At 34.1% G+C, this 22600-nt stretch overlaps 4 protein-coding genes across 4 annotated transcripts; 2 read left to right on the top strand and 2 right to left on the bottom strand.

Annotated features, from left to right (window-relative positions):
- The first annotated feature begins 5266 nt into the window (after positions 1-5266).
- Positions 5267-9048, top strand: LOC17899554 (MACPF domain-containing protein CAD1). The gene is made up of 6 exons (XM_006307070.2): positions 5267-5783; positions 6763-7001; positions 7356-7551; positions 7662-7845; positions 7940-8094; positions 8178-9048. The coding sequence occupies exons 1-6, from the start codon at positions 5496-5498 to the stop codon at positions 8811-8813; spliced, it is 1698 nt and encodes a 565-aa protein (XP_006307132.1). The 5' UTR covers positions 5267-5495; the 3' UTR covers positions 8814-9048.
- Positions 9049-9150: 102 nt separating this feature from the next.
- On the top strand, positions 9151-10334 carry LOC17898959 (oil body-associated protein 2C). The gene is made up of 3 exons (XM_006305764.2): positions 9151-9461; positions 9554-9751; positions 9972-10334. The coding sequence occupies exons 1-3, from the start codon at positions 9203-9205 to the stop codon at positions 10226-10228; spliced, it is 714 nt and encodes a 237-aa protein (XP_006305826.1). The 5' UTR covers positions 9151-9202; the 3' UTR covers positions 10229-10334.
- Positions 10296-12360, bottom strand: LOC17898954 (GDSL esterase/lipase At1g29670). The gene is made up of 5 exons (XM_006305095.2): positions 12061-12360; positions 11808-11932; positions 11446-11691; positions 10751-11003; positions 10296-10660 (listed from the first exon to the last, which is right to left on the bottom strand). Exons 1-5 carry the CDS (start codon positions 12302-12304, stop codon positions 10437-10439), a joined length of 1092 nt encoding a protein of 363 aa, XP_006305157.1. The 5' UTR covers positions 12305-12360; the 3' UTR covers positions 10296-10436.
- Positions 12361-15015: 2655 nt separating this feature from the next.
- LOC17898249 (GDSL esterase/lipase At1g29660) lies at positions 15016-16997 on the bottom strand. The gene is made up of 5 exons (XM_006305090.2): positions 16618-16997; positions 16324-16448; positions 15978-16223; positions 15602-15857; positions 15016-15502 (listed from the first exon to the last, which is right to left on the bottom strand). Exons 1-5 carry the CDS (start codon positions 16859-16861, stop codon positions 15279-15281), a joined length of 1095 nt encoding a protein of 364 aa, XP_006305152.1. The 5' UTR covers positions 16862-16997; the 3' UTR covers positions 15016-15278.
- Positions 16998-22600: the final 5603 nt, after the last annotated feature.

Here is a 22600-nt window from a genome sequence, read left to right as displayed (position 1 = left end):
TGGGAACATTAACAGAACAAATAATGTACAGTTTTAAATATAGCCGAATAAAAGGACAAAAAAATCCAAAATAAGCTGAAAAATATGAAGATAACCAATAATGCAACTTAAAACCCAAAGTATCTTATCTATAATCGAAGGATTACAAAGAGACTAGTGATTGAGACGTATACAACATTATCATAATGCTCTTAAACTTACTTGTGTGCGGTACAACATGTTTTTAAAAAATCATCGCATCCTAGATTTGAGTCCAAGAACCTCATTGATGATATATTAAAGATTATAAATGATTATATTTTTGACAACATTTTAAAGATTATTTCATATGAGAAGGTAGATTTATAAGTAAAACGATGAATGAGGAAGGGATACAAATATATCAAAAAGATAGATATATAAGAATTATAGTGTTAGATGTCTTAAAGATATAGTATAAGAGAAAATACAAAGATAGTAGTATCAGAATAGATTTCCGCCAAAAGTGAATCTACTAGGATTGGTGGCTCTGGGATAGATGCATTCAAGCTGACTTGCTTGGGGATGGGGATTTATTTATTTATATGGGTCACTTGAAGAATCTTTAGTACTACTTATTAAGTATTTGTGTATTTCCATAAGCAAATATTGCATCTTGCATGCTAACTTGGTTATTATGTCGTCCATTTTTGTGGGTGTTAGTTAGCATGCAATGGGATTATGGGAAGCAGGTGGATTAAAAATCCTAGTTGATCTGATTCTCCTGGCTAATTTGGATTTTGGAATCCCATGGCTTTTATACTTTTTGAAACTTAATTTCATGTAGTATATATTAAGTTATTAACCACTTTTTGTTAAAATAAATTTTAACATTACGTACTTAAATGAAAGAACTGAATCATACATAGGCTGTGAAACCAAGTTGGATTAGATTCTGAAGAAAGTTGATAGTAAGTTACTAAAGAAATAAGGAAAAAGATCAGTCAACATCATTGCAGAAAAAGTTGTATATGATTAATGGAAATTAGTAATCCATTAGTAAATCTAAACGATAATTAATTTGACGCAATTTTCCAAAGGGAAGAAAAATCATTGCATGCAATTCTAAAAAAAAGTGCTAATTCCCAATTAGTTATGGGTTAAATAAAAAATAAGAAAAAGAAATTGACATGCAAATTAAAAATTAAAAAACCCAAAGCATAGATGTTATGATGATGAGAACGAGTTGGTCAAAAATCGTTATACAACATTATGAGAATCCATCATATCATAATCCATTCATCATCCCTAGAATCTTCACAACTTGTGCTCTCCTCTTTTGTAGTTTCAGTAAAATTTTCATTATAAACATCATCATGTTCCTCCCAACTATACTCTGCCACTGCTGAAGAAGAGTAGGAGCCAGATGAGTCATTTTTGCTGTTGGAAGTAGCTTCAGAAAGAGCATTCTCGGCAAGCTCTTCCCTCCTCTCAAGCTCCTCTCTAAGGCGAGCAAGATCTAACCGTGTTTCCATATCCTGAAGACGAGCCTTCTCGGCAAGCTCTTTCTTCCACGACTCCTCTATAAGGCGAGCACAATATACCCGTGTTTCTATATCGTGACGACGAGCCTTCAGCTCAGACTCAGAGAAAAGTTCCCTGGCAGGACGACTCTTAGCGTCAGTAATTAAGATCGTAGTCGCCTCACTGTCCTCCTTCGTGCACGAAGGAATCTCTCTCTCATCTTTCTTCAAAGGCTTTGTGGCCTTGAACACATACTCGCACATGGAAGTCAAAAAAGAGAAAAGCGAAGTAATCACGGACTCCCCCATGGTGAAGATAAACTGAGAAGAGCGACGTTTAGTGTATAAAAATATAAACCTAGCTAGACAAGTGTTTTTATTTTTATACTAGCTTGTTAGGAGTAATTCGATATATATAGTAAATAGAAGATATTCTTGCTGTCAAACAAACAAAAAACTAGAAAATATATTCTCAAAACAATATGAAAATATCTACTATATAAAAAAATATTCAAATAAAATTAACGAAATCAATAAAACAAAATATAAAACTTGTTTTAAGATTTTGAGGTAAATTTGTAACAACCAATGTAAATGTGTAAAATAACGAAACATTGAGTCCGAGATTCCTGAAGGAAAAAAAGACTCCATGTTAATATCCTTGCGATCACACTATTTTACATCATTTATTTAACATAAACAGACTCAAAAAAACCTAATAATATTTGACATCACTTATCATATGTGATGCTATAAGCCTATAACTATACACGGTCTACATCATCAATTAAATAAGCGGATGCAGCCATGCAGGTTATTCCTAGATACTTACTTCCTTTAGTATCAAATCAAGTTATTAACCATTTTTTTTTTGTTAAATAATTTAACGTCACGTACGTATTTAAATCAAAGAAGTGATACATAGGTTGTAGAATATATTGAATCTTCAACACTGTATGCAAACCAAGTTAAGATTCGGTTCTGAAGAAATTTGAGTTAAGTTAATTAACCAAAGAAACAAGGAAAACATCAGTCAGTAACATTTTTCTTACATTCAGAAGTAATCCATTAATAATAGTGTTGCCATTATTTACGTTTCTCTAAATAAAAAACGAGTCGCTTGAGAGAAGACGATCTTACCAATGTCCATAAGGAAGTAACTATAAATAAGTTATAACTAAATTTTCGCAACCTGTTAATTTCGAGTGCGTGGCCGGTGGCTCAGTAGTCAGTATAGAGCTTATTTACATAACAGAACATTGGTAAATCGTAAGTGATTTGTTTCATACTTCCTAGGTATGCATAATAATATTATAAATATATAAGAATATGGTCTACGATGACAAATAATAATCAGGTTATGCAAAAAAAAAAAATATTTTCTAAATTCTAATCTATAAGAATATATGGTCTACGATAACAAATAATACATTCAGGTTATGCATATTTGAGTTCTGCTTCTATGTTGTTCTCAGGTATATATCTCCTTGTATCCCCTGAAGATCAGACATCTCTCTACTACGTACGAACCGCATTGTGTATGCAACATGAAACTTCTGAAGCATTAAAGAGCTGATATTATTTTACCAAAAAAAAAAGAGCTGATATTATAAATTACACTGGTCGTCTAACAACTTCTCCCACGAGCGTACGTGATGCAAAGGGAATTTTAGCAAGCATAGTAAAAAAAGAAGGAACGATTATGAAATCATTTTATGGTGCGCAGCTTTCTCTCATTGTTAAAAGAGCTACCAAAACCTCAACTGTTGCAACCTACAGCATGCATGTGCCGCTAGACATCTTGGCTCCATCTTCGGACACTTAATATAATGTTATTAATTAGGAATAACAATACTCCATATTAGAAATTGAATATGATCTTAAATGGTATATATATATGATATGAGTATCTTAACTCATTATCAATTAGTTTTAAGTTAGAACTTCATAGTCTAATATAGTATCTATGCATTGTCCATTCCATCCACTATTGGTATAACACAAATTTGGTCCACCGATCTTTGCTAAAACATGCCAAGATTTACGGCTAGAAGAGCTATCATCGAGGGGCGTATTAGAAATATAATCATCATATATGGGTTCAATGTATTCGGCAAGACTACTTTTCAATATGGCTGAACTGCTGGCATCCGATTTGTATTTAAGAAATCCCTACGCAAAGCAAAAGATGGTTTATCTTATCTCGAGGATTCTGACTTTGAAGAATTGGGTTTTGCATTTAACAAAGAAAATGAATAACTTTTAGACTCATACATAACTATTGAAGAATGTCAAGAAGGAAGTGCCCCAAATTTGTTTGTTATTTGTAGTATGTAAATTGTTTGGACGGCCCAATCCACACAATTTTTTTTTTTGCAACTATGATTTTTTTTAAAAATAATTTTAGATTTTTAATCATATTTTATTTTATGTACCTAAATTTTTTGTAACTTTTCTCTACGAGGATCACTCTTTTCATTAAAAGAAAATGTAGCTGTTAACTAACAAAAAAAAGTTTTAAAAGATGTATCTTTGATTAAATTTTATATATTAAAATAATTAAGTATAATTTTAGCTGATAATAAGAGATTAAGTTTTTGACCAAACTAAAATATTTAAGTTTGGGAACACTCACAAATAAATAGTATAGCCTAAAAAAATAGTCTAAGAAAGAATTGAAATCTGATAATGAGCAGTACATATACAAAGTTATAGAAATACTTTGTAAAGAAATATTTGAGTTATACAGTAAAACCTCCATAAATTAATACTCTATAAATTAATAAACACTATAAATTAATAAATTTTGCTGGTCCCAAGTCAGGCCGGTGTAAAAATTGACGAAATTCGATAATATAATAAGATAATAATTATTCTGACATCTCTATGTAAAATATAGTCCCAATAATATCATAAATTAATAATCACTCTATATATACATATAAGTAGATATATTAATATATGTTCTTAGTTTTTTTTTGTAAAAATAAATTTTCTCCTAGAGTTAGTATTTTATGTTAGTATTTTTAAACAATAATCTTGTAATATATACCATCACAAGTCATAAAAATAACCAAATTTTCTTTATGCTTTCAATTTTTAAATATGCATCATATTATTGACAAAACAATAAATATGCATCATATTCACTTTTATATAGGATGTTAAAATATAAAAATTGAGGTTATTAATATACATTTGAATTTATGTATATCATTTGTGTAAGTGAATTTATCTATAATATCTGTATTTACAGTCAAAATTTTTTTTTCCTAAATATAGTATTCACTTTCAAACTACTGTATAATTTATAAAATTTAAAAAAATAGTCTTATTTTTGTAAAATTGTATCAATTCATAATTTTTTAAAATTTGAAAAACTATAAATACCACTATAAATTAATAATTATTAATTTACACTATAAAATAATAAATATTAATTTATAGATAAATTAATATCACTATAAATTAATAAAATATCTTGGTCCCAACATTATTAATTTATAGAGGTTTTACTGTATATAACAGAAACTTTAGTTTGATTTTAATTAGTGAAATGTTGTATATTCTTTTCTGTTTTTTTTTAAAGAGAAAATCATACGCTCAATTTCAAGAACAGAGACATGATTATATTAGAAACCCTTGAAAAAGGGAAATTAAAAACATAAAGTCAAAGAATTTGTCTGTCTGGAAATGAAGAAAGGATCTAATTAGTATATAACCAAAGAAAAAGACCAGTCAACCTAAGAATCTTCTTGATATCACACAGAAAGAAGAAGAAAAAAAAAAAGAGAAAACAAATAAATTAAAAGAAAAAAAAATAATCTGAAACGCGGTTTCTACGATTATTGGAGAGTCAAAACCAGGCATGGTGTTGGTGAGAGAGTCTAAAAAAATCGATCGAAAGCTCAAAAACTCTATCTTTCCCCACGAACCCTAGATGAGTTTGTAATCGTCAATCATTCGATTTCAAGATTTAGTCTCAAAGGTTTTATTTTTGTGTGTGTGTCTCAAATGGAGAATCGTAAAGGTGGAAACTTTAGCGTATCTAGCTCAGAAGCTTTGACCACGACGCTCCGTAATGCGATCCAAGCTCTGGGTCGTGGTTTCGATGTTACCTCTGATGTTCGGCTTCTCTACTGCAAAGGAGCTCCTGGGTCAAGACTTGTCCGTATCGAAGAAGGACAAAACAGAGATCTTGAGTTGTCTGATGGATATCTTCTTCCTAATGTCCCAGCTGATATTGAGTGTTCACGAGGCAGAAATAGTATTCAACGAATCCCTGTTTGCAGTTTCCACCAGGTGATTTTTTTCAGCGGTTTTTGCGTAACTTTCCCCCAATTTTTTTTTGAAATGCCATTGTTAGATTTTAGCCCATATTATTTTGTCTTTGTCTTTGATTACGCATCTACAGTTAGATGTTGTCTGATCTGTGTATTTGTTGTGGAATCACTAGCTCATAGGACCCTGATTGACTTTGGACTTTTCTAAATTTGGAAGCTTTACATTTGAGTTTTAACTTGACGGAGGCAATTGTAGTTTGATCAAGTCAGGAGCTTAGAGAAATCTCTATATAGCTGTATCGGGTTTTGGTGCTGATCAGTACTGTTTCTTATATTGGTGTTCTTGGTTTATTTGGTTTTCTGGTAAAGATTGGTCTGTGGAGGTCAAAATGAGTTTTGAGGTTTAGGTATGTCTCTGTGGATTTGTGGAACCACTAGCTCATAGGACCCTAATTAACTTTGGACTTTTCTAAATTTGGAAGCTTTTACGTTTGAGTTTTAACTAGACTGAGGCAGTTGTAGTTTGATTAGGTCAGAAGCTAGGGAAAGATCGGAACAGATATAGCTGTATCGAGCTTTTGTGCTGATAAATGCTGTTTCTTATATTGGTGTACTTGATTTATTCAGTTTTCTGGTAAAGATTGTTCTGTGGGGGGTAACTGAGTATCGAAGTTTAGGAGTCTCTGTGGATTTTTAATACCACTAGCTCAGAGGACCCTAATTGACTTTGGACTTTTCTAAATATGGAAGATTTACATTGAGCTTCCACTTGACTGAGGCAAATGTAGTTTGATCGAGTCAGAAGCTTAGGGAAATTTCAGAATATCGGGTTTATATGCTGATCAATACTGTTTCTTATATTGGCGTTCTCTCTTTATTCGGTATTTGGGTAAAGATTGGTCTGTGGGGGTTAAAAATGATTATTGAAGTCTAGGTGTCTCTCTAGAAATTTTTTTATGTGGCTTCTGGTTATTCAAAAGATATACCTTTTTTGGCAGATGGCAGAATATTTCAATGAGAGATCAGGTGTAAAAGGGAACATACCACTCGGATGCTTTAACGCAATGTTCAATTACACGGGTTCTTGGCAAGTCGATGCAGCATCCACAAAATCTCTTGCTCTTGTTGGATATTTTATCCCGCTTTATGAAGTCAAATTGGCAAAGCTTACATTGGTATTGCACAACGAGATCAGACGTGCTGTTCCTTCCTCATGGGATCCCGCTTCCTTAGCTAGGTATAATCCACTCTTTAATTCACCATGTTTTCCGTCGTTCTGTAAATTCTTGTCTAGCTGTTTATAATCTCTATGTGAATATGGCATCAAGAAATGTTGATACCAGTGGAATGCTTGGAAACTGATTTTTAGTCAGTTTCTTCTTCTTATCTTGAATGAAACCCATAATTTATGTAGCCAAATGAAGAAAGGACTTTATAAGTGGTGAAGACAAATTTTGCTGAGTGTTATAAATCTAGAAACCTTTTCTCTTTCTGCGGTTTCAAATCTTGGAAGCTACACTTGAATGTGATTCTCGTTGACATTTATCATGATCCTTATGTGGTTTCTCCACTTGTTTACTCTTTGGTACAGCTTTATTGAAAATTACGGCACTCATATTGTAACTTCGGTGACCATTGGTGGAAGAGACGTAGTTTACATTAGACAACATCAGTCTTCTCCTTTACCGGTATCTGAAATCGAAAACTATGTGAATGACATGATGGAGCACAGGTTTCATGAAGCGGAGAGTCAATCTATTACCGGCCCCTTAAAATACAAAGACAAGGTTAGTACAACATCACGGGCCATGGCGAGAGTACTCTGGTTAAAGAAATTAATTCCCTCTAAGACTATGGTTAAACGAAGAATATTAGCTGAAAAAGCTCTCTCCTGTAGGATATCACAGTAATATTTAGGCGTAGAGGAGGCGACGATCTTGAGCAAAGCCATGCTCGATGGGCTGAGACAGTACCTGCAGCTCCAGACATTATCAACATGACTTTTACTCCTATTGTTTCTCTGCTTGAAGGTGTGCCTGGTCTGCGGCATTTGACTCGTGCTATCGAACTTTACTTAGAATGTGAGTTTCTATCAAAATATTTGAGCTTCTTCATATTCGAATCCACCTGTTTACACTCTCATAAACATAACAAACCTCTTGATGTTCTTACCAGATAAGCCTCCTATTGAAGATTTACAATACTTCTTGGATTTCCAAATAGCTCGAGCTTGGGCTCCCGAACAGAGTAACCTCCAACGTAAAGAACCTGTTTGTCCTTCTCTTCAGTTCAGCTTAATGGGTCCCAAACTATTCATCAGTGCCGATCAGGTAACTCAGAGCGACCAATTCTTTTGTTTTGTTCTGGTTCAATTTATGGATGAACTAAGCATATTGTCCTTGGGTATTTTCAGGTAACGGTTGGGCGTAAACCAGTCACAGGTCTCAGGCTGAGCTTAGAAGGAAGCAAACAAAACCGTCTCTCCATCCATTTACAACACTTAGTCTCTCTCCCCAAAATCCTGCAGCCGCATTGGGACTCTCACGTGCCAATAGGTGCACCGAAATGGCAAGGACCAGAGGAGCAAGATAGCCGCTGGTTCGAGCCAATTAAGTGGAAGAACTTCTCTCATGTAAGCACCTCGCCTATCGAACACACTGAGACCCACATCGGCGATCTCTCGGGTGTTCACATTGTCACCGGAGCTCAGCTCGGGGTTTGGGATTTCGGATCAAAAAACGTCTTGCATTTGAAATTACTATTCTCTAAAGTCCCCGGTTGTACAATAAGACGGTCCGTCTGGGACCACACTCCGGTTAGTTCCTCAGGGAGACTGGAACCCGGAGGTCCATCTACATCGAGTTCGACCGAGGAAAAGAAAGAGGACGTGTCAGGACAATCAGGGAAACTGGCCAAGATCGTGGATTCGTCAGAGATGTTGAAAGGACCAAAGGATCTGCCTGGACATTGGCTTGTCACTGGAGCAAAGCTAGGCGTGGAAAAGGGTAAGATTGTATTGCGTGTGAAGTATTCGTTGCTAAATTATTGAGAGATTTAGATGAGTTCTTGTTTTCCCGGCGGCCGGAAATATTATCCCGTCAGCATTCTTTGCACAGCGAATCTTTCTTGTACATGTGTCGGTTGCTTATGGGAACCGTTCAGTTTGGTTCGGTTTCTACATTAGATTGGTTTGGTTTTTTGGTTTTGGTTGAATTTTTGTCCGGTTGGGTTTTGTAGACAATTTTAATTAAATCAGAGATGTAAATATGTAGTTGGACTCAACACATGGTCGATGTACGAGCGTTTCGTGACACGTTTCTACGACATTTACATGCCATGTATCGTAATAATAGTTAACAAAATGTACATATAATCGAATCAAGAAACCAAATACTAAAATGCAAAATCAAAACTGGAACAAAGAAAAGGAAATCAAGAATGGCTTCGAGCGGCGGCGAAGATCAGGTGCCTCCTGGAGGTCCGGTGACGTTTTCTACACGTCTGATTGATGCTGGTTCGACGATCATGCAGCGGCGATTACCGGTGAAGCAGATGAACTGTCATGTCTCTACTTTTTCGATATATGGAAGTGACATGTCCCGGCAAATAGAGACTCACCACTACGTCCACCGAGTCAACGACGAGTTCCTCCAGTGCGCGGTATACGCCTCTGATCGTTCCGATGCACCTCTCATCGGTACTGTGTTTTAACTTCTGAGATGTTATTTTTTACGCTTAAATCGAATGCCTAATTTTGAAAATCATGTATAAGAAAGTTGTTTAAAACAGGAATTGAATATGTAATATCGGACCGATTATATGAAAGTCTGCCTCAAGATGAGCAAAAGCTTTGGCACTCTCATGCTTACGAGGTTAAGTCAGGCTCGTGGGCTTATCCACGATTGCCTGAGGTTGTGGCTGCTCCAGAGCTCAAGAACATGGCCAAAACGTATGGAAAGTTCTGGTGCACCTGGCAGATAGACCGAGGTATGTCTCTGATCTAAATACCGGGGCGTTAAACCGTTTCTTTTAGATAATAATACACCCATTAACCGTATGGTTAAACAATTAAGTTCTCCCGATTAATCGGTTAAAACAGCAAACATTAATTAGTATCAAAAAATTTATAGTGGTGAAGTGGGTTCGATTTTGTTTGGTCTATTTTGGTCAGCCAATCATTGATCATTGTGTGTGTTTGTTTCTCTAGGTGACAAGTTACCAATTGGTGCACCCGAACTGATGATGTCACCCCAGGGGGTGGGGGAAGGGGTACTAAGGCCGGAGTTGGTGAAGAGAAGAGATGAGAAGTACAACATTTCGACTGATGATTTGAAGCACAAGAGGGCCGAGATTGCTGAACCGGAGTGGATCAATCCGATGGCTGATTACTGGAAGCAACATGGTAAGTGTTTTGTTCTTGATATCATGTCTGTCGAAATGAACCGTAACGCTCAATTTCCGTGAACAATGTCCTCTCATTGCTCGCTTGTATGAGTGATGACTGATGAACCAGTGTAGAAATTGTGCTATATATGTAAATCAGTAATATATATAATAATGTTTTACTCCATTACATTTGTGTCAAGAAGATAGTAAAAAAGCAGTACGGTACACACAAAAAAAGATCACAAATTGGTTTGTGGAACTTTCATTCTTATTTTACTATGTTTCTTCAAAGCCGTGCCAACCTTGAAATATCCATAGGGTAAGCGTCCGAAGGCGATTGTGCGTTGTATGATCTCCTTGCGATAATCACATTTGCAGCTTCGGTCGGGTGAAATGAGTCCCAGAACACATACGCGTTTCGGTTGTTACAGGGTCTTTGTCCCGGTAAACATGTGATTTGACCAGCATTCCTCCCGATACCACAACATCCTGCATTCGTCACCCTAAACCCTGAAAAGAACAAAAAGCATTTCCGACAAAACCAATATCAAGTTCGGTTTCTTTATCACTGAAAAGAAAACCACGCTTGTGTGTACATACCAAATCTAGAGGGGTTTGTGATCATGTCCTGGAAAATGCCATAAGCATTGATGTAGATGAACTTTGCATCAGGATGATTGTTGTTGAGCTGATCAACGAGCGATCGGAGCTTGTTGTTGAAGATCTGGTTCGCTGAGTTGATGCGGTCTACGCAAGTCCTACCATCACGGCTGCCCGAGAGCGCATTCGGACTACAACCGATTGCTCCAATTCCGCTCAATGCAAACTTTCGTGCCCCATAATTGTATAGTGCCTACACAACAAAACCCACCAAAAATTGATAGTGAAATTAGTAAGTCTCCCAATACAAATTTTACAAAATTAAAGAAATTTCACTACTCATTCTTTAATATTATTCGTTTCCATAAAACAGGGTTTAATCTAAAGCCGGAATTTATACAAGCTAAGGCTAGAAACTTATCGGATTGGGTATAAATTTATTGGTATGATACCTTAACTTGTACTATATATTTCTACTTTTGTCATTCTCCGCCCAAAAGAAATATTTTCATGTTAAAACAAAAATCGCATTTTCATGAGATGGGGCATAATAGGAAATTATAAGTTGGACCAAACCCATATCTAAAAAAGTAAATGAGTCAATTCGATGGAGCCAAACCTTTTCAGTTTGTATTAATTAAAGATCTAATGACACAAACAGAGATAAAAGAAGCCATAAGTAAAGAAAAACGTACATTGAGCTGAGTGCTGTAACGACTGATGAGATCGTTGGCATATTGTTCGGGAGTGAACTGTCTGCTAGAAGAGTAAAAATTAGGCATGAAGTAGTTGTTGAGGTAATCGTTGCTTCCTAAACCAACAGAGTAGATACATCTCTTGAGGTAATCAGCTGCACTAGCCTCGTCTCCTAGCAGCTGCACGACTTGTGATACCGTGTTCTGGTAGTTCCTAACTTGCCCACTAAAGCTTATCCTTTGTCCCTTTATTTTCCAAAAAAAAAAAAAAAGGAACAAAAAATGGTTAGAAAATTTACAATGAATGAATGAATTAGAGAGTTATTAAGAGAAAATGGTTTTTTAATAATGTTTCTAATTACCAATTGTCGACCGGTTTCTTCTCGGATTCCAGCTGCTGCTGATGCGTAGTTAACACCGGAGAGTATTTGCCGACCACTGACAGAATTATACGCAGGAATGTAGCCATTAAATCCGAGTAGCTCAGCTTCATTTAATCACCAAGAAATATCAAAACCATGTTAGATTATGACTATTAACATATAAATCACGTAGACTATGTATATAGCTACTTAGTTATATGGAGAAGATAGTTGTAACAAAGTATATGCATACCGATCTCGTCAACGGTAGTCTTGCCGTTGGAGAAACGGCCGGTAGGGCCGCCAAAATCGATACCGTAAGGGAAGTAATTGGCTCTTGCAAAAGAAACAAGACCGTTGTTGTTTCCATTGTCAACCAAAGAGTCACCAAAAACAAAGAAACATGGAACTTGAGCTTGTGGTTGTGCTTTTACTAAACTAGAACCGAAGCTCAACAACACAAACACTAGACACCATTTGCTTAAGTAACTCTCCATTTCAAAGTAGTAAAGAAGATTGTTTGATAATGGACAATGCAGTGAATGTGAGTGAATGTCCAAAGAAGTTGTGGGTTTATATATATAGAGAGATATTTGTGATTTTTGTAGATTTAATTTTTGTAGGGCTAGTCACTTTAAGATTGGTGGGTCCAATAAAATGTGACTTACATACATATTTCTCATTCGTTATTAATCTAAAATTAAGATGTATTAAGGGCTTATTTTTTATCCAATTATATAAAACTTGCAAGTGCCGACACACACTAAAACATCATTACTACAAGGAAGAGGAACTACGTAGAAACAAAAACATTGGAGAGTAGGATTTATTTCACCGATACTTCGATCACTTATGGCCTTTATCGACCAAGATCTTTTCAGTCATGACTCATGAACCATATACCAAATAATAATTTTTTGCTACCATTGATATTTATTGTTAACCCTAATTGTAGCTGGTTACTAATCAAGAAGAGAAGATATTTTGCAGTAGAATAATCTGATTGAAAGAAAAAGTCGTATCTAGGTTTGACAAAGCCACTTGTGCTTCTCTGAACGTTGACCAGCTGTAGTGTTTTTTCCGCGTACAAAATCCTAACTTTTGTCCATATTAATGCACCAATTAAAAAATATATATTATATATACATAAGTAAGAGAAATAAACTCGTGTATTGTTTTGGTGTCACTAGGCTTGTGTTGTGACTACGTAGTATATAAATATTATCTATAAAATGAAGATATCCCAATTATTAGAAATGGTGAAAAGAAAACAGGTGAGGAATTAGGTTTGGGTATTAAATGAAAGGTGGATTGTTTGTGACCAAATCAACGACTTTAGTTTGTATCATAATTGAACAAGGCCGGTGGTGAGCTTCTTCCACATGTTCCCTCCCAACTATTTCCATTTAAGATCGTAGGTTCAAGCTCTTAGCTTAGGTTACTCTACATTTATTATATTGTATTATTGCATGATTTCAGGTTAATTAATTCTACTCAAAACTCGAACATGTTAGTGGTTTTTTTATTGTTTCGACGTACTATTCTACTTTATATGATCTAATATGAAGTTTCCATACATGAATATGTTGATAAACGAAGAAATAACGAAATAAATCTTGAAATCTTATTCAAGACACCAAGTCACTTACTAATGTACAAACATTTCACACTTTCAATAGTTTATTATGCATATATTTGTAAAGATGAACATAAAAATACGTCTATACAAAGATGTATTCAAGATTCAACCGAATATAATGGATGGGAAAAAAAAATTTGGATGGAGATACTCACAAAAGTAAGTGATGGGTCATATTCTTTTATTTATAAACAACTTCAAATGCCAATTATTTCACTAATCACCTAACGATGATGGATAAATTCGTTGTTAATGACATCAATATTAGAGAATTATATTTCACTTTCACTTTATAAGCCTGAAAACTTGACCTTTGTGGAGAACTTCTACTACCTAGATTCTTTCAGAATACAATGCATTTCTTGAAGTTATATACGAAGACAAATAAAAAAAAAACTGTTATATGCATTGTATTGTGACATATTTTAATCTCCAACAACAATAAACAACAATTGATCTAACAGATTTTCAAGATGATTAAAAATACACACGTTGTCAACAAAAAAAATGTTTAAATTTATATGATCTATAGTATTTCAGTCGTGAATTTGCAAAAAAAATTATATACATGATAGCTGACAAAACAAAATTGTGAAATTGACATATTCAATCTTACGTATTGTTATTGCAGAATATACAATACCAATGGTTGACTCATTATCGTATTTATATCCATTTTAAAGTAAATTGGAATGATGTTTTTGATTGGATAAAAAATTAAAGATATCATACAATTAACTAGTTATTATCAACAAATATTGACTCTTTTTAAGATATCTAATATTTCTTTTATTATGTATTCATTCTTGATGCTTGCATACCTAGTAATTTATCCATATACTACTATTGACATCATTTGTACAAAATAATTTCCAAAAACATGGACAAATGTAAGTCTTGTATTATACAATTTTCTAGGTTTTGAATCAACTTATAACATATTTTGAATTTATATCAAGATGAAAAAATAGATTTGACTATTTAAAGTTTTTGGCTTAATATAAATATTTTTAGAAATATTATAGTAGAAATTTATTAGATGTTTTTTAGAAGTTTGGATATTACTTAAAGTCGAATCATGTGACATAGGAAATATTTTGGTTTCTTTTTAATTCATTTTTCTACATAAGATACATGTATTAATATTTTATCACTCGTAAATGCCTAATAGAGTAATAGCTATCCCAAAATTGAAAGAGAGACGACCTGTGTCCAGTCTTAGTCGTTACTCACTACTCATTAGTATATAAACTATTAAATATTAATCAAGCATAATAAAACAAGTTTAGTTTTTTTTTTTTGGTGAGAAAAAACAAGTTTAGTTAATTAAAGGGAAAGATAAAACAAGTTTAAATATATAATTAATATATATTTTGAGAGATTGATATCGCAGTCGAATGGGCTTGATTGATAGCTATTGGGCTTAGTTCATCTATCCCGATAGAGAATGTAAATATTACGTAATCAAATAACGAGTTTTACGTAACATGCTTCCGTGACCTCGTAAAGACTTAATTAGAACCCAAAATGTAAATATGAATGAGTAGGTAAACAATTATACTTTTCAAATGCAAAATGAAAGTGATGAAGAGATGCGCCACGTCCTTACCTCTTACTCTTTAATTTAATTAGATTTTTCCGAAGAGGATACACGATTACAAAAACAAAAGGAAAAAAATAAAACTTTGTGGAAGTAACTCATTTTTTTCTTTCTTTTGAATAAAGTAGAGCAATTTGGGTAAACACTTAACTTTTCAGAATCATATCCAAGAATTCAATTTAGAATCTGAAAAAGTTAACAAATTGTTTCTCTCCCGTATTCTCAGGTCTTCTCAAAGCTGAGCCAGTTGCGAGATGTCATACGGATAAACATCGGAAGAGGATTGCGCATTGTAAGATCTTTGTGCAATGACAGTGTTAGCTGCATCTGTCGGATGAAACGCATCCCAAAACACGTACTCATTTCGGTTCTGGCACGGTGGTTCTCCCGGTAAACATGTTAGCTGCCCTCCGTTCCTTCCAACTCCACAACACGCAGTGTTCGTTATCCTAAACCCTAAAAAAACATTCATTAACCCAATGTATCATTATATATTACAAGAAAATATACATTTTGTTACAGACTTATTAAAGGTTTATGAAGATTTCTCTATACCATAAGCAGAAGGATTAGCGATAATGTCCTCGAAAGCGCCATAAGCATTGATGTAAGTGAACCTAGCATCGGAATGATCGTTGTTGAGTTGTTGTACCAAGGACCTGAGCCTGTTGTTGAAGATTCTGTTGGGGCCGTTGAGACGTTCCACACAAGTTGTTCCGTCAGGGCTCCCCTGTGCGAGCGCATTCGGGCTACATCCGATGGCTCCAACTCCTACCAATGCAAACTTTCTAGCTCCATAGCTGTATAGTGCCTTCATAAACACACACAACAAAGAAAGATTGTGAAATAAGGAAAGAAAAAAACAGAGGACTTCCAAAATTACCCCATAGCTTCATGGAATTAAACATCAGTTAAAGTCAAGAAAGCTTACATTGAGCTGGTCCCTGTAACGAGCGATAAGGTCTTCAGCATACTGTTCGGGACTGTACTGTCTGCTAGTGGGGTAGAACTGAGGCATGAAGTAGTTATTAAGATAATCATTGCTTCCCATACCAATAGTGTAAATGCATTGCCTTAGGTAATCTGCTGCACTGTTCTCGTCTCCAAGAAGTTCCACCACTTGAGACACTGTGTTCTTATAATTCTCTACTTGCCCACTAAATGTTATCCTTTGTCCCTTCATTCCCAAAACAAAAACAAAACAAAAAGTCTCAATTTTTCCCTAGTCTTAAAATTAGAAACAGAGAGCCAATTTAGGAAATGTTGCTCTGTTTTACCAATTGTGCACCAGTTTCTTCTCTGATTCCAGCAGCTGCAGATGCGAAGTTGACTCCTTGAAGTATCTGCTGACCACTAACAGTACTATACGCAGGAATGTAGTTATCAAATCCGAGTAGCTCAGCTTCATTATATCACAAGACATGTCAAAACAAGATTCATGTTAGATTCTTCTGACTATAACATTTCAGTCTCACTCTAGTTTAGTTAGATTAAGTGAGTGTATAGTAAATTCCCAAAGCATTTGTGTCTTTAAGCAGAAGAATATAACATAATTAAGGGTTTAAACGTACCGAGGACATCAACGGTGGTTTTCCCGTTGGAAAAGCGGCCGGTAGGGCCGCCGAAATCGATGCCGTAAGGGAAATAGTCGGCTCTTGCAATAGAAGTAAGACGGTTGTTGTTTCCATTGTCAACCAAAGAGTCACCAAAGATGAACAAACATGGAACTTGAGGCTCTGCTTTTACCTTAAACCCTAGACCTAAAAACAAAACACATAATGACACTAAACAACATTTCTTCAAGTAACTCTCCATTTGATCTCACAAACCAATAAAATTTTTATGTATAGTATATAACACAATGATTTGGTGAGATAAGTGTTTTATTTTTATTGATTTTAGGACATGTATGTGGTATACTGGTAGTTGTGGCGAAGTGTGAAGTATCCTGCAGAGCAGTTTTGAGTCTATATAAGGAGTCGAAGGAGTAACATTTTCTTTTCTTTTTTTAGTCTTTTTTTGTTTAAGTGTGTGGCACTACTTTACTTTTAAAGTTCGATGGGTCCAATTATAAATTGTATTTGTTTCCAGAACTATAGTTAGTTGCACACTAAATAAAAAAATAGCGATCGAGAACGTACTATAGTTAATGACATCTTATGGGGTTAAAAAAAATGAGTAAACTACTCTTTAAGGTATCTTCGTGGTAAATGGATTTGTCGTCTCACAAATAACTTCTTTATAAGATCTTGATTACGATGGTTTTGGTATCAATATCCAAAACGATAGATCATATTGTCTGACTGGTAGAATAAATTTATTATCTGATTGTATATTATTGTTCGGTGGTTCTTACTTGGTTATGTATTTACACTTAGTTATGTAAGACACTAAGACTGAGTTGTGTGATTATCATGAAACTGAAAAGAACGTTTCATATATAGTACCGATAGGATTATAATGGTAAAAGAAAAAAGACTCGGTTGAGAATCAAAAACTGTAATAATAGTTGTATAATTGTATAATTGGTGGAGTCGGTCGCATAGAAAAGACATATATTTCATTTCAGAGATTAAAAATTTTAAATGGAAAGAGAGGGAAATAACTCAATAAGTGAGGAGAATTAGGTTTGGGGCATTAACTTCACGCGGACTGAAAACTTTTCGACATGAATCAATCAAAACGAGCCGCCGAGCTGGTGCTGATCATACAATGATACGTGACGTGCGTCCTAAGTCTTTTTAGACATCTAAAATGAAATTATACATCGATCATATGCTACATTTGAGATGGCCGGTTCGAATCTTAGCTCAATGTTTCTTAATTTACGTGAAAGTGTCAAAACAACACTTCATACTGATACATGCAAAGCAAATGATTGTATCATATTGATACATGCAAAGCAAATGATATACAATGAGTAATATGAAAACAGAGAAAGTTTATTGTATCAAATATTATCCGTTTTTATCCATATAACTAGTGAAAGTGAATCTATTCGAACAACGGTATATTCTACGGTATTAAATTTTGGGCCAAAAACATTATAAGTGTTAAGTAGATCGTAATATATACTGCGTAGGGTGTGCGGGGGCGCAGACACAAGCCGACATAACAGTAAAGAAAAGGGTCCCTAAAGAGAGTGTTGGGAGTTTATAGGCTTTCACTAATCCCAAACAAAATTTGTGAAGCGAAAAAAAGACACGAATATATAGGCTTGAATTGAAACTATTTTCTTGTGAATTTTGATTTGAAATTCTTGTTAGCAGTAACATCATACGTTAACGTCAATCGCAGTGTAATAAGATTTATTAACGTGACCAAACTAATTAATGCAATAATGAATCCTATCAGTTTTTTTTTTTTTTTTGTCGATAAAATCCTATCAGTTTTTGTTTTTTTTGTTATACAACAAGCACTTTAAATATATCGGGTCCGTGTTTTGCCGATTTAGAAGTTCCCTCTTCTACAAGGCTGATAGGTATATATACATATCAACAAAGTTAACTAAACCTATAAATTAAAGTTATGTAAAATATTCATATTGTAATACACATAAATTAATTGTTAACGTTTATATAAATAATTAGTATTTTGAAAGGCTATAAAAGTAGTGATCGAAGATTTGGCTAGCTATGATAGCAAGAGCATGGTACGTGTGAGAGGTGCCTGCCTCCTCACTTAGTCGTCACGAAGATAAAATGTTTATCAAATGAACTTTGCATTGATGAAATAGTTCACGCCTTCACGGCGATTTGAAGCTAGAAATCTTTTATCATGCAATTCGAGATAAGCTTATTCCATAAAATAACATTATGAAATATTTGAAACATGCACGTTGTTACACATTTTTTGTGGCCATGCATGATGCAAATAACATGCGGAAACCATCTAGTAAGGGTTCCTAATTTTAAATCCACCAACAAAATCGTATATTCGTCATATATTCAATATAGAGTAGTCAAATCTACATGTCAAGTATTCGGCTAACCTTAACTAAGGAAAATTTAGGTAAGTGATTCTTAGTTAATGCCTACTAATCATTTTAATTTACAACTGGCGTTCTCAGTCCTTTTCACGATGAACTAGCACCCAAGATGGTCTTACTATAAGGGGAAGAATCAATGGTTGAGATTTAATTGGTTATTTTTTAGGGTTAATGAGTTGGAAGTGCAGTTAATGTAAAGTTAGTTGGGAGTTTAAGTTGTAGGACACAACATAAAAGTCAAAAAAGAGTTAGTGAAGAACGTGCTCCTCCTTTAAACTAAATCTTCCAAGACGTTGACGGTCCATGTTTATCTCCAAATTTATACTTCTTCTTCTTCTCCTTCTTTTTTCTTTTTTGTAATGTCTTTGATGAATATATATGAATCAATCTCTTTTGTATTGAGTTAATTTCTCAATTATTGGACAGCTATACGACAGATAACATATACGTTCTTATTAATAAGGACGGCTAGATAAGTAATTAAGGTTTTAATTTGAAGGATCATGTAAATGATCGATACCAGGAAGACTACTTAGAGAAAATTAATATTAAGGTAAGCAAACTGTATGGCGCTCTTGCTTACTTTACCTTCACTTTAAAGACAAGTATTATTGAAGGAATTCGCATGACATTATTGATCCCAAAATGTTTGGTTTTTGTAATAAATTGCTTGGACTCATCATATATCGATCATTCGAGAAATTGATTGCATTTGATAAAAAGGACAATTTACAGGCCATAATGCTCTGTCGGGGCGATGTTGTATTCTACTTATTGTTACAAAACCATGTGTATCCATCCATATACTTGATTTGACATATGAATATGATAAAAATATTATTCAGCCAAAAGTTTAAGGGACGATTAGTAATATACCTTTGGCCTAACTAGCTTCTTACATCCTCATTCAACTAACTGGAATATTAAAATTATGAGATTAATAAGTACATTTGTAATCATTATAAGTCTATTAAAATAAGTTCTTTAACGAATTATCTCAATTATAAACGGTATTTTAGTGAATTAATGTATGTGTTTTGTTTACAACTCACTTAATGAAATGCCTTTTAAATTAAATATTCTACTCATGGTTAAATAAAATTATATGTTTAGTTAAATAAGTGTAATTTTTGTTTTATAGTATTGCATTTTGAACAAAACTTTAAAGATTGTCATGCATCTTCACTGATAATACGGGCCGACCTGACCTACTAAGTTCTCAGATAAAATTGGGCCGGACTGGGTAAGGCTTCCTTTAATGGGCTAACTTCTGTTAAAGGAAGCTGGGGTGAAGCATCATTAGCCAATCAAACGGAGGATTATAATGTACAATCATCATCGCAAGTGGAATCAAAAACTAAGGGAACTAATAATTAGTTTAACTTCATCATATCGCAGAAGCATCTTTTCCAGATCATCCGTTATTAGATTATCTAATACTTACGTTGCTTAATATAAAAGTATCCAAAACCCTAAAGACAAACATCAATCATTGGACGAATCCATAAACTTACGTAAATTAGTTCAGCAATTTCGTGTGAGTTACATTGCCATTTGACTTTCACGTACGCATTAAACTTAACCATAACTTCAGGCAACCAATAATTAACAATTTTAATTAAAATCTACTTGTGTGATTCGTCTTGCAGCCAGCACAATACATTGACTCCACAATATCAATATTTTAACACCCGAATATATCTGCCTACGCAAATATACTTGATACATACGCACACGTATGTGATTATTAAAATAAAATAAAAACTGAAAACACATCTTATCTAAATTGTTGATTTGAAGAATCGTTTAACGAAATTACTTATTCAATCTTCCGTAAAATACTAAATCCATGCTAAATGTATCTGACAGGTGTTAAAGTGGCAATACTTTAAAAACAAAAGGAAAAAAATGGCGAAATCGAGTCTTAACTCTTGACTCATGCCTTCTTTGCTGAAGTTTTCTTTAATAGTTTTTCAGAAGTCAGAACTTTATATAGATGACATTGAAGTCGTTTTCATAATCTTTAAGACCTGTATACATAATAAATACACTTTCAGAATTATCGCATTAACAAAATACAAAAAAAAAGAAGCAATTCTTTAATATATTCAGCTCTATTGTTTATAGTATAGTATGATCTTACCCCCCACCAGAGTTTTCTAGACTATGTGTTTCTATATTTTAGTCTTCTAATCATTCTCTAGCTTCAAAACTCAATAGATAAACAAACTTTATATATATCAAGTAACAGAATCGACCTATAATATCGCTTATCAGCAGATAAATGCTTAATTATATCAAGGTAATCGTCGCTATCACCACCAATTCACACGAATAAGAAGATTTAGGATACGTCGTTACTCCAAAAGAAAGTATATTAATAGAAATGTGCCACGTAGGAAAAAGACAAGTAAGTACAGAGACATTGAGAGTCCCGTCAATCGAAGCGAAGCATAAACTTTGAGATGCGTCTCTCTGATGATTACGCGATCATTACACGTGTTTGGTTCACACACAAATAAAGCTTTGTCGTATTTCAAGATAGATCTGGAAAGTGGAAAGTGAAACTGACCACGAGGGTTTTTTTTCTTTTCTTTTTCTTTCATTGACGAGGCCCTACGATACGATACGATGCCGTAAATTCACAACAACACACTTCCTTCCTTCCACCAATGCCCAAAAACCTCTTTTAACTTTCGGAAACTGTTATCGTCGTTTTCTCTAGTAGAAGTATAACCAAAAAAAACATATGAAAAGTTTGTGAAAGTCTTTGAAAATATAGGATAGAAGTCGCTTAGGGCAAGTCATTTTAGTTTGTTTTAAGAGTTTGAATGATGACATTGGTAGGTTTGGTATGAGTTATTCCATTGGTAGGCAATGGTTTATCCCCAAAAAGAAAAGAAAAAAAAGAGTAGGAACCAAAAAACTGAGATAGTGGTAGGTTAGAGTAATTTGACCAATTGCTTATAACTGATTACGGTTGTTGTGAATGCTATCTTGTTTTATTGGAAGAGGATTGCTTTCTCTTCTTATTAATCTTTTTTTTTTCTCTGCTTTGACTTATGGATACTTCCAAAATTACTATACGCTTTCTTTTTCTTTTTGTTTTTTTTTTGCTTTTGGTTCGGACGTTATTAGATGTTTTATTTCTATGGACTTTAGTTCTACTAGATCTACTTTTTCTTCGTAGTTAGATATATCTATTCTTATTTTTCTTTTAATTTGTTTTGATGTGAGTATGTGGTTGTTAAGTGTATTATCATTTCGTGGATTTGCCTACTTCTAATTCTACCTATAAGCTAAAAAGAGAGATATTACATCCCATGTGATGGAAAAAAAAAGCCTAGAAAAATTAGGCTTCTCTTGTAATACGACAGGAGTCAAATTAATTCAGTTGGATAAGGAGAGAGAAGCTGGTCTACCTTGGGAAAAAAAGAAAGAAGGCGACCACACAATGCTTTGTTGATATGATACTCTTTAGATATGTTATATAGCTTTGGGACAGATGACTGCACTCTTGAATTCCTCTTCCTCTAAAATGACATAGATGAGTTTCTGTTGCATGA

The sequence above is a fragment of the Capsella rubella genome, unplaced genomic scaffold (genome assembly GCF_000375325.1).
Source record: "Capsella rubella cultivar Monte Gargano unplaced genomic scaffold, Caprub1_0 scaffold_1, whole genome shotgun sequence".
Lineage (NCBI taxonomy): Eukaryota > Viridiplantae > Streptophyta > Magnoliopsida > Brassicales > Brassicaceae > Capsella > Capsella rubella.
The sequence above is the reverse complement of the archived record's forward strand: the minus strand, read 5'-3'. Positions and strand labels throughout refer to the sequence as shown.